The sequence below is a fragment of the Misgurnus anguillicaudatus genome, unplaced genomic scaffold, assembly GCF_027580225.2.
Source record: "Misgurnus anguillicaudatus unplaced genomic scaffold, ASM2758022v2 HiC_scaffold_29, whole genome shotgun sequence".
In the NCBI taxonomy this organism is placed as follows: domain Eukaryota; kingdom Metazoa; phylum Chordata; class Actinopteri; order Cypriniformes; family Cobitidae; genus Misgurnus; species Misgurnus anguillicaudatus.
In genome coordinates, this window is record NW_027395279.1 from 4,479,082 (window position 1) to 4,491,874 (window position 12,793).

Here is a 12,793-nt window from a genome sequence, read left to right on the forward strand (position 1 = left end):
GATAATAAATGTCATTGTATTGCACTGCATTATGGGATGCAGTATAAGCGTTGGCATTATCCCCTTTTGGCATCACAAAGGGGGGCAAATTTCAATTAGCTATTTTTTCTCATGCTTGCAAAGAATGGTTTACCAAAACTAAGTTACTGGGTTGATCTTTTTCACAAATTTTTAGGTTTATAGAAGCACCAGGGACCCAATTATAGCACTTAAACATGAAAAAAGTCAGATTTTCATGATATGTCCCCTTTTAGTGTAAAATATTTAATCAGGCCTGTGGTTCAGAATGCATTGTTTCATTACCTTAATTCATACAAAAAAATAAACATTTTCCAGGTCACACATACAATATTTTATTCATTATTGCATATTTTACCTCTACTCATTCGAAGAATTTTAATATCAACAGTGGTCTATGTACAGTCCTAATGAAGCAGATGGATCTCATTAAAGCGTTTTACCCAATGCATGTATAGTACATTATGTGTTTTACTGTACTGTACATGTGTATTAGCTGGCCTGTAACAGCAGTTATATTCAGGCACACACGAGCCCGAACGGAAACAAATGTTTTAATAAAATGAGAAGTTAACATCAACTTCAATTGCCATTTACAGAACATTTATAAAGTGACTGAAACAAGCATTTATTACTGTACGTGAATCAGTATCTGCTCTTCATTTCAGAATGCCAGAAAACCAAAGATGACTTCTGAGAAAGTTATCCAAGAATTACAGGATTTATACATGTTGTACATATTGGTGTTATGACTGATATGTATATTTCTTCATGTTCGTGATGTTGAGGATGCCATCTAGACTGCTTCATAGTTTCATCCGTGTTTATTTTGAAGGGTTTTCTTCAGGTTGAAGCTACACATATCTCTTTGCTCCCGTGTTCCTCTTTGCATGTTCCTCAGGTTGTGTGGTTAATTTCCATCTGCACTGGCATAACATAGTCTCTTAATTTTCAGCTGATCTTTTACCTGTAATAATAAAATGCCAGAATTAATACATTTTTTTTACAATGATATTTAATAGGTGACAAGCTGAGCAGGTTAGATAGGTGTAGTTTATAGCATTCAAGCAATACTCCAGCCAAATATAAAAAACACACATGTCCATCATCTTTCAGACGAAACATTTAGAGTTATTTTAGTAAATGTCATTGCTCTTCTAGGCTTTATAAATGATAAAAAAACAGGTTTCAGGGAACAACTTCTGAATTTAAAGGCCAAAAAGTGCATCTATCCTTCACACAAGTAATACACACTACTAAAACATACAGCTAAGAACAGCATAAGTCAGCTGGTCTAACAGCATGACCAGCTTAAAAAGTGACCAAAACACAGCTAGACCAGCTTGCTACACCAGCAAAACCAAGCTGGGAGACCAGCTCACCGGCTTATGATTTTTTTTTAGTAGGGACATGGCTCCAATGGTTTAATAAAGGTCTTCTGCGGATAATCGAAGTGGTAGTGTTCTACTACTACAACTAGTAGGGTGATTCTCACGAAACCATTGAAACACCACGGCACTAATGATTTTAGCTTTAAAATGTGTAATATAGTAATATTAAAAAGCATCAGAATTAGCACAATACTGTGTTCTACCTTGCACAATGTGTGATTTCAACATAAGAATTTATAATTGTAAATTTTATCTCATTTTCGGCTGAAATTCTCATTACCGCAATGTGTCCGGCTGTGTTTGAACATGCGTTATGTTGTAATTTAATCAAATTAACACAAAAATATTAAGAAAAAAAATAAATGGATGTTTTGCTAGACTACTTTAGATGACAGAAAAAATATTTACTGAATATTCATGTATAATAATAATGAAGAAAAATTAGGAAAATGATGTGTCCATGCCTGATGTTCTCATCCTCCGCAACACTTTTTGAGAACAGTTTAAGCACACATACAGAATTTTAATAAAGTTTGATTTTGAGTGACCAAGCACATGGACCAGTTACTTCAAGATGACTACCAGGTAAGATCATTTTTTTACAGTTAATTTGAAATATTGTCTTGTCAGAATGCTTACACGACATTTTGATTATCATTACCGCAACAGATGCTTATTAAATGTTAATTTAATTAATAGAAGCATAATACTTTGATTTTAAATGCATGTGCAGAATCTCCAAATTATGTTCTTTCAGGTTTGTCATGTCATTTTGAAAATATGTCAGTGTTGATGTTTTCTGACTGTTGCGGTAATGAGATTTTTTAGGACTAATTTTTTAAATTATGTTACAAAAAGTGTTAAATGATAAGTAAAAGTTTTTAAATTAATGTTCCCATTTACTCCAGACTTTGTTTTTCAATGTCTGGAGGGAAAAAATTTAATTTAAGCAATTTTTACATTTTTTGTGAGAATCACCCAGTACCTTCCAGTAACTGCGCCATCTTGGACTCGCAAGAGTGTTTTAGCGTAGCGAGCGCTCGTTGCCATGGGTACGTTGTGCATTGACTCGAAGATTTGTATCCAAGATGCAGTCGTTACGGGAAACTAGTTATAATAGTTTATGAAGTTTTAAAATATGGATATTTTTCGTACAAAATCACATCCATTACCCTCAGAAGGCCTTTATTAACCCATTGGAGCCGTGTGGATTACTTTTGTGAATGATGAATACACTTTTTTTGGGCTTCAAAGTCAGAAGTTGATCCTGATCCCTGTTTTCTGCAATTATAAACTCAGAAAAGCAAGAAAATGTAATAATAAAACTCCAAATGTGTTTGTCTGAAAAATAATGGACATTTGCATCTCAGATTTCTTGAGGATGGGTAAATCATGGGTGTAATTTTGATATTTTGCTTGAGTATCGCATTAACTATGGCTGTGTTTCAGTAATAACCAGAAAGTGTCGAAATACCTCATATACACTGCATTTGCAAACTTCTTATTTTAAGTGTGCTTGTCCTTTCTTTTAAATGAACATTACATGCGTTAATATTTTATTTAAATCTTTCCCCACCAGTGTTAAAAAAAAAAAATTCCAGCCAGCAGCAGCATTTTTATGATTTTCACAAAAGTTTAATGACTTCCAGAAAAGTTTATTTTTTAAATATATAAATATATTAAATGAAAGAACAGACCATTTTAAACAAACAAATATGGGTAGGTTTCTTTAAAAATACCAGATTTTGAGCCAAAAGCTGAGATAATTGTATTTTTGTGAAGGACTATTGATCAGATTCAGTTTAGGGCTGGGTATCGATTCAGATGTTCCGGATCGATTCGATTTCGATTCATAAGCTATCAGATCGATTCGATTTTGATTCTTGGTTCTATTCGGATTCTTGGAGCCATTTTTACGCTCGTTTCTCGATTCAATTCAATGAATATAGATTTAATACAAATACTTTATTTATTAAAAAAACAGTGAACATAAGTTTACAAGTGGTTATTAATAAAAAGAAATTAAGAGCCACCAACCTGTATATTACACTTTTTTATTTTAGGTACACTTGGGTACATTAAAACAGAATCCAGCTCTAATTTTCAAATGCATACAATTGTGTTAAATACAATACAATTTTGATGCAAGATGAAAAATGTATGCTGAAAAAAGTCAAAACAGTCGCATTCCTTGATCAAACAGGATCAGGTTATTTCATAAAAATTGATTCGTGGCCTTTGAGAATCGATTTTTAAATCGACCACATTTAAAAAAAAAAAAAAGATTAATCGAAAAATATTTTTTTTGCCCAGCCCTCTGTTTTTAAAACTGCGGATGCTTCAGTGTTTTATTAGCTGGGTAAGAGAGCGCAACCTTGTGGATAATTGCAGAAATATGGATTGCTGTAAAAACCCGTCATTGGCAGGGAAAGAGTTAATACAAAGACATTCATTCATTTATTTTTAAGCATCTAAATTAGGGATGCATCGCTATATGGGTGATTCTCACGAAACCATTGAAACACCCCGGCACTAATGATTTTAGCTTTAAAATGTGTAATATAGTAACATTAAAAAGCATCAGAATTAACACAATACTGTGTTCTACCTTGCACAATGTGTGATTTCAACATAAGAATTTATAATTGGAAATTTTATCTCATTTTCTGCTGAAATTCTCATTACCGCAATGTTTCCGGCTGTGTTTGAACATGCGTTATGTTGTAATTTAATCAAATTAACACAAAAATATTAAGAAAAATAAATAAATGGATGTTTTGCTAGACTACTTTAGATGACAGAAAAAATATTTACTGAATATTCATGTATAATAATAATGAAGAAAAATTAGGAAAATTATGTGTCCATGCCTGATGTTCTCATCCTCCGCAACACTTTTTGAAAACAGTTTAAGCACACATACAGAATTTAAATAAAGTTTGATTTTGAGTGACCAAGCACATGGACCAGTTACTTCAAGATGGCTACCAGGTAAGATCATTTTTTTTAAAGTTAATTTGAAATATTGTCTTGTCAGAATGCTGAAGCAACATTTTGATTATCATTACCGCAACAGATGCTTATTAAATGTTAATTTAATTAATAGAAGCATAATACTTTGATTTTAAATGCATGTGCAGAATCTCCAAATTATGTTCTTTCAGGTTTGTCATGTCATTTTGAAAATATGTCAGTGTTGATGTTTTCTGACTGTTGCGGTAATGAGATTTTTTAGGACTATTTTTTTAAATTATGTTACAAAAAGTGTTAAATGATAAGTAAAAGTTTTTAAATTAATGTTCCCATTTACTCCAGACTTTGTTTTTCAATGTCTGGTGGGAAAAAAGTAAATTTAAGCAATTTTTACATTTTCATGCTTGACATTTTTAAAACCAAGTTTTCGTGAGAATCACCCATATAGGCCTATAATCTGTATTGGTGAATAAAAGCAATTTTCCCACCATCGGACATCAGCTGATTGTATAAATGATCAGGGTGGATTATATCCATCAGGACTCGTACCATGTGATTATTTTCAATTGGGTGACAATGACAACAAAGTAGAAGTTTGTACGCTCTGCACTTCTGGGATTTCATAACTTTGAAACAAGGAGTAAAAAGCAAAACTATTGATATCCATCCAAATCTGAAATATGAGCATCAGCACAGAAATTCTGTATTTGTGCATTCCTAAACTAAATACAGTACTCATAGACAGCCACAGACCAGGTACTAAACCTATATATTTAACTATAGGAATCTAAGCGACCCCTACTACCTGGTGTGTGGCTGTCAGGAGCTGCTAAACATTTTCTTTAATCTGGAGAAAAAGCCCTCGTCTTTCTGTTCCTGCCCCTCGTCTGTCCTGTTCTGCCCTGTCTCAGGTTGTTTAGCGCCCCCTCCTGGACAAACACAGGCATTGTGTGCATCAGGCCCACTGACTGTCTCTCACATGAGATTCAAGCGTTTACACTGACCTGCAGTGGTGTTTGTTACTCCATTGACCGTTCCCTCCACGCCCGTCTCATCCTCTGCGTAACTCGTCAAGAGAGCTCGCTGTCTGTCCGTCAACATCCTGGACACGAGAACGAAGCAGATTTAATCGGGTACATAACATACAATACAACCAAAACACAAGTGTGCTACAGTAGCAAGATACTACAAGAGAAACGTGTGTATTGGGATTTCTCATGTGTGAAAGTGTCTTACTTGGGAATTTTGACCTTGACGTGGATGTAGTGATCGCCGTATCCGTAGCCACTGACCCGCGGGATGCCTTTACCAGAGAGACGGATCCTGTGGTCGGACTGGGTTCCAGATGGGATCTACGAGAAATTTCACTTGTGAGATTTCTATAGAATGCTACCTATCAGTGTTAGTTTGTGATGTGCATGTAAACGTAACATTTTCATGGTCAGATTTTATAATAATTCAAGATAAAGTCTCACAGAGAAATTGATGGTCTCGTATAATCCCTGTGCTCGGACCGAGCCGCCCAGTATGGCCTGAGCGACAGAGATCAGGACGTCTGAGTGAATATCAGCACCATCTCTCCTGAAGATCGGACTCTTCTGGACCTGAGAGCCAAACAAACAACTGAAATTATACATCAACCACAGGAGGTTTCCGCTTAATCCAGACTGTTTAATCCAACCAGAGCAAACCAAGATGGAGTACAATCAGACAATAAAAACCTTAAAGACAGAAATCACCGCTAATACAAGTAGGGCTGCAAATTGATTAATTGCGGCTAATTGTTTGCAAAATAAAAGTTTTTGTTTACATCAGATATGTGTGTGTACTGTGTATAATAATTATGTATATATAAATACACACACATGCATATATAAATATTTTTAAGAAATATTTACATGTATATATACATTTTATATTTAAAAATAATTTATATTATAAATAATTATAAATTAGGGCTGTCAAACGATTAATCACATACAAAATAAAAGTTTGTGTTTGCATAATATATGTGTGTGTACTGCGTGTATAGATTATATATATATATATATAATAAATAAATAAATACACACATAAATTAGGCTAACAACTTTTACTTTGTATGCGATTAATCGCAATTAATCTTTTGACAGCCCCATTATAAATACTTGATATGTAAATAGTTTCTCTCTAAAATAATACATGTATATGCGTGTATTTTTATATACATAATTATTATACACAGTACACACATATATAATGTAAACGTTTAATGTAAAAATGTTTTTTCTGTAAACGATTAGCTGTGATTAATCGTTTTGCAGCCCATTCATTAAAATGTGAAATTAACAATGAATTATGTTTATTTAGGTAAATGAAAATGGTATTTGTAATTCCGCAAGAACAAACAATATTAGTGACAATATCGAGTCAAATAAATTTTTTAAATACATTATTGTCCAAAATAGCTCCCCCCCAATTTTTGCGAGTGTACGGTATGATTGACATGTAATAGTCTAAAGCTCAAATATAAGCTGAAATTGTTTATTGAAAGACATTTTCATGAAAAAAGTCTTATATTCAGAACAATACGGTAAATGGCCAGCAGTCTGACTAAACCAATAGAGAATGAGCTAGTAAAGGTTCTTTTTAATGGAATAAATAAACTACAGCTGCAACAGCTAATTGATTAAAAAGGAAATAAATTATGAAAATAGTTTCATAATTTTAATAACAAAATTTCAACGAATTTCATTATCGATTATTTGGTCTGTAACATCACATGCACTTTTAAAAGTACACATCTACACGCAAAAACCTTAATTTAGGGTTTTATTTAGTTATAAACAAGTAAACAAATCGAACGGAGTAGATATTTAGATTCTTATCCGATTAGTCGAATAATCAGAAAAATAATTGTCCGATTAATCAATTATGAAAATATATGTTAGTTGCAGCCCTACAGTAAACTCTATAGACCGTTTCATCAGACGCACGTGCGGTGACGCCATACACGTCTAGTCCGACCTATACTTCCGGTTTCAGTCTTTTTAATGGTCTGACTATCTGCTAAACTGAACTCTTAAAACAAATACCTCATCGAAAATAACATGTTTTGGTTCCTAGGTAACCTACGTGTTGTTGTTTTTTGCTTGATATATAAATAAACTACGTTTAAAGTACTTTGTTGTATTTATTCTTAGCGGAGTTTACCAACAGTTACGTGTTGACCACGGACGCCGCTTGTTTATGTTGTTACCGCTGAAACCGTCTAAAGGACAGGAAACCGTGTTTCCCGGACAGGGATAAGTTTCAGCCAGGACTGGCCTCAGTTTAATTAGGAAATATAACTAGTTTTAACAAACATGCCTTAATAAAAATATTACTTGTGTATATTTTGAGGAAAAACAAAGGGCACTGATTTATTTTAAGATATGTAAGTGCAAGTCGTTTTCAGTTTGGACAGCTCTTACATTAATTTTAGTCTAGGACAGGGGTGCCCAACAGGGCTTAACCTAGTCCCAGACTAAAATGCATGTTTGAGCTGCAGTAATTTAAAAACACCTTGTATTGACATATCTTAACATATATCAATGTTATAGTTTTGTCTCAAGATTCACACCAATATTTTTTTTTCTGTAAGGTATGTTTGTAAAAACGACTTAAATGTCCTAATATAACTTAAACCTTGTCCTGGGTTAATCTAAACCCGGTCCATATATCAGGTTTCCAAAGTGCTAACTGGTGAACCATCTCTTCTGCTGTACATAATAATGTTTTAATATCACTAATTTCATTTGTTGTGAATATTTCAAGATTTATAAGGGTGTCGTATACGCACTTTGAATGTGATGAAGATCTCTTTCTTCCCCACAGGCATTCGAACCGTCTGCCCATCTTCAATACCTGAAGAAACATCTCACGGTCAGAAAACAGAAGATGAATCTAAAATGCTCGATCCAGTTTACACAACACACCCACCTGCAGGTACAGGGACCATTACGGTTTTCCTCTGCTTGGTCTGACCCGTCCCTCGACACGCCGTACAGGGCGAGGTGATGACCGAGCCCCGCCCACCACAGCGGCGGCAGGTGGAACGCATCACGAACGGACCCGTGTTGACGGTCTCCTGAAATGAGAGATGACAGGCCGGTTTTAAACTTTTACTCACCATCGTCTATATTACACAGTTGTCTGTGTTTGTGACTCACCATCCCGGTGCCGTTGCAGTTTCCACAGTGCTGGACTTTAGAGCCGGGCTCGTGACCTCTGCCGTCACAGCGCTGACACGTAGTTTCAATGTTAACAGTGATTTCCTTATTCACACCTTTAGCGGCCTGAGCAAACGTAAGCTCCATGACGTACTGTTTAAAAACACAACACAGTTTTGTGTGAAGTATGCATCAGACGGTTAGTGTACTAGATGTGATTATTAGTATTAGGTAGCAAAAAAGCTTTAACATGAAGGTCTGAACCTTTGACAATGATTCAATGGTTGGATATTGTGACCAATGCCAAAAATATGGAAAGAATGACCTCCAAATCCAGGATGGGTAAATATTTCAAATATTGGGAAAAATGTATTGTGTTCATGACTTCATATGTATTATCTGACATATTTTCATCCATAAGACTTCTATAAACCATGTATATGGTTTTTTTTCCTTTTAGTTGTTATGATGTTAATAATGTTGTTTTATTTTTGAGAGATGATAAAAACAAGATGTGATTGGTTGCGTAACACGTCGGTCACATGACACATGCTTGTCACATTTGAAAACTTCTTGTTTCTAGCTTGTGTACTTAATACGTAACATGCAAGGTACTCCTTACTGAAAAATCCAGCTAAGACCAGCATAAGCTGGTAGCTGGTTTTTGGTGGTTTAAGCTGGTCCTCCCAGCCTTGCAAAGCTGGTGGGTCAGCTAGACCAGCTTAAAAAGTGACCAAAACACAACTAGACCAGTTTTCTACAACAGCAATACCAGCTAAAACCAAGCTGGGAGCTTAAGCTGGTCTTAGCTGGATTTTTCAGTAGGACTTTATTTTATCCAAATCAACTTCTATTCAAGCTATTTTCAAGGTATACATTTATTTAAGAGTATGCATCCTCCCATGGAAAACCTTCAACCTTTGAGGAACAATAAAACACAGATCTTATAAACCCTACTAAAAAACCTGCTAAAACCTGCATAAGCTGGATTTAGCTGGTTTTCCAGCTTGGTTTAAGCTGGTATAGCAAGGTGGTCTAGCTGTATTTTGGTCACTTTTTAAGCTTGTCAAGCTTTGCCAGGCTGGGAGGACCATCTTAAACCAGCTACTGCCACCTTAAACCATATAAAACCAGCTTATGCTGGATTTTTCAGTGGGGAATGCAAGGAGAAAGGAGAAAGTAATTAAACACGACGATCTCTTTCTGACCTCTTGTGGCTGATCAAAGATGGCGTTAAAATCCCCAAAACCTCGCGCTCCGGAAAACTCCCCGAAAATCTTGCGGAAAAGCTCCTCGGGATCAACGCTGGCCCCTCCGCTCCAGTACTGCTGATGTCCGGCACCAGCACCCGGGTCAAAGCCGGCAGAACCGTACGTGTCGTACTGTTTCCTCTTCACCTCGTCGCTGAGCACCTGAGAACAAAATCATCACATCAGACCCTCTTTCAGATCGAGCAAGACCACCAGAAAATCACGAGATGAGCTTGTAAGAACCTCATAGGCTTCTGCGAGCTGTGCAAACTTCTCCTTGGCTTGTGGATCTTCTTTGTTAGTGTCCGGATGATACTTCTTTGCCATCTGAATGGAAAGCAAATGCAGGTTTTATACAAACCATCACACATATTAAGAAACTAGCCATAGAGGCCTTTGTGACAACTAGCCCCGGTTGCCCCCACACATGAAAAGCAAACAAAGATGGTTAAGCGCTTTTAAGGCATCTTACTTGGTAATAAGCTTTCTTAATCTCCTTCTGTGTTGCTGTGCGGGGAACTCCTAATATCTGGTAGAAGTCTTGTTTGTAAGCCGGAGCACTGGTGTGAAAGGACAGCTTAGAGATGATATGAGACGGGCCCACACCTGTCAACACATTCAAGCGTTTACTTTAATAAATTACAAATGTAAATAAATAATCTTGTATATTTTGTTTCAAACAGCACTTAATGGTACAGAGATGATATCAGACACGACATCCTGGTACTTTTTATTATATACACAAGCATCACTTACAACCTTTAAAACACTGACGTCATAATATGGTAAACTTATGCATCCTTTCTTTATAGAAACACAACTAAATTCATACAGTTGTTTATCACTGACACAAGGTCAGAGAAGTTTCCAGCAACTGAGTCAAGCCAAATCTGTTTCTTATCAAATCCAAACAGTCCTAATCATTCCTCATTGATCAAACAGATCTGATCACTATATTTGATCTCATGTCTGGGTTACATGCTGCATCATTGACGATTACGTCACCATATGACCAGTAATCTGAATGTACATCGATGAGATTAGTTCATATAAAGTGTGAAGGACACAGTGTGTACTTTGCATGTAGTTGAACCTCTCCGGCCTGTTTAAATGCATGTCTCTCACCTGTCATGCCTTTCAATGTCAAGGCTTTGTGCTCTCCTGCGCGCATCGTGCCGCCTGCAGACAACATCTGTCGGCCTGACAGCGTCGAGAAGCTTCTGTGGGCTTCATGACAGCGGGAGATGTGCGATAAACCCGCATGTCTGTGGCAGGAGGACACGGCGACTGTGATCCAGCGTGAGGAGCTGCGAGCTGCGGAACACGCCATCTTTACAACTTAGCGGCGGATAGCGGTCGACTGCGCATGCGTCACCCTGAAACGCATGCGCAGTCGTGCCTGAGGCGAAGAAAATGTTCTAGACTAGTAGCTTGGCCACTCTTTGATGGAATTTGTAATACTGTGAATGATCAGTCTGAATGATTCTGTTAGGGGAAAAAATTAATGTAAATAAATAAATAAATAAATGTATTCATTTTATATTTAAATATCCTTAGTAGAATTTCTATCTATGGGAAAAATGAATTAAATAATCATGGATTCAAAAGTAAGGAATCAAATAGAAATCCTACAGTATAGGAATTAAATAATACTGGTGGATTAATTGAATTGGATATTTCGTCATAATAATAACTATGTAGATTATTCTTGTTTTTGTTTTGTTGAAATCACATGGAAATTTCTGTTGTGTCCTTTTTTAAATTCCGGATTATTTTAATATGAATCAATGAAGTTAAAAATATTTATGGGAAGTTAGAAGTTATACAGAAGTTAGAAAGTTTGTGTGAAAGTTTTACTTGGTACATACATGAAAGACCTCATCATAATTTATACGATTTACGGCTTAGTTTATTTTTTCTTTTAAAGAATCCTTAGTTTTTTATTTATTTATTTATATTAGAGAACATATAAACATCATTAAAACAGGCATAAAAGACAAAAACTCCAAAATTTTGAAGAAATAATCCTTTGTGAATACAAAATTTGGCTGCGTTTTTCTTGCGCAGCTATTCAACAAACTGCAAATCAGCGCAGCACGGCGTGATTCGCGCGCACTAGACTGCGTCACAGAAACGCATTCATACAATTCAGAACACAACACGCCAACCCAGACACCCGGAAGATTCAAACGCGCTACCAGGACGTCAGAATGAATCGTTTTAAGACTTCCAAATATAAGAACACCACTCCGAAAATCCCCAAGAAAGATGTGAGTACATCTTCATTGTATATCAGATCCAGCAGAATGAGAGGGAAATAATGATGGGTCTTGTGATTTGGGCTGATTCGACTTATAAGGAGGGGTGCAGATGCGCTGGTGATGTCTTAACTTCCTTCATGCAAAATCTGAACATATTATTTCACATGAATGATCGTGAGATGAAATAAACCTGAGTTATATGATGTTATCATGAAGTTGACACATTGTTGCAGTTTGATGTTGACTGACACAGTGTTACACTGATGCAGTTTTGCATATTGCACAATTACACCACATAACACCATGAAAGGTCCTGGACGAAGATAATGGACATATTGTTTATTAAATAATCGAAAGTTAACTGTACCGATTCCTTTTAAAATAATTATAGGCTTAACTTAAACAGTTGACTCTGTGGTGTTTTATGGAATGCTGCAAATCAAGATGGTATAATGTATTATTCATTCATTATTTGTTTTATTTTGAGTACTTTGGTCCTGCAGACACCATATTTGTAACAGAATAAATGTGGCAGTTCCCTTGCAAAATCTCACAATGGCCAATGCCTAAATGTCACAACTTGATTTCACAATAATTCTGTCATACTGTATAAGTTGTGTATTTTGTGTGTGAATTTGCATTGTGATCTGACAGCTGTAACTTTACATGTGCCAGGCAGACTTGAATGAACTGCCGTGATACAGTAAAAT

At 35.8% G+C, this 12,793-nt stretch overlaps 2 protein-coding genes across 4 annotated transcripts in view; one reads left to right on the forward strand and one right to left on the reverse strand.

Moving 5' to 3' along the window:
* Positions 1–328: 328 nt before the first annotated feature.
* Positions 329–11,214, reverse strand: LOC129436651 (dnaJ homolog subfamily A member 3, mitochondrial). 2 transcript variants are annotated; one of them, XM_055194892.2, is made up of 12 exons: positions 10,948–11,214; positions 10,295–10,428; positions 10,066–10,149; positions 9,781–9,984; positions 8,573–8,725; positions 8,343–8,490; positions 8,203–8,267; positions 5,858–5,986; positions 5,619–5,734; positions 5,387–5,484; positions 5,188–5,311; positions 329–985 (listed from the first exon to the last, which is right to left on the reverse strand). In XM_055194892.2, the coding sequence occupies exons 1-11, from the start codon at positions 11,150–11,152 to the stop codon at positions 5,202–5,204; spliced, it is 1,446 nt and encodes a 481-aa protein (XP_055050867.2). In that variant the 5' UTR covers positions 11,153–11,214; the 3' UTR covers positions 329–985; positions 5,188–5,201. The 2 variants fall into 2 exon arrangements, with proteins under 2 accessions (XP_055050867.2, XP_055050868.2); XM_055194893.2 differs by lacking the exon at positions 5,188–5,311 and having other exon boundaries at positions 10,948–11,212.
* A 734-nt stretch (positions 11,215–11,948) lies between these two features.
* Positions 11,949–12,793, forward strand: part of LOC141362940 (mitochondrial import inner membrane translocase subunit tim16-like) — a 218,865-nt gene continuing 218,020 nt past the window's right edge. For both annotated transcript variants that reach the window (XM_073865228.1, XM_073865226.1), the window contains exon 1: positions 11,949–12,092. In XM_073865228.1, coding sequence (XP_073721329.1) covers positions 12,033–12,092 — 60 coding nt within the window. In that variant the 5' untranslated portion in view covers positions 11,949–12,032. The remainder of the gene's footprint in view (positions 12,093–12,793) is intronic.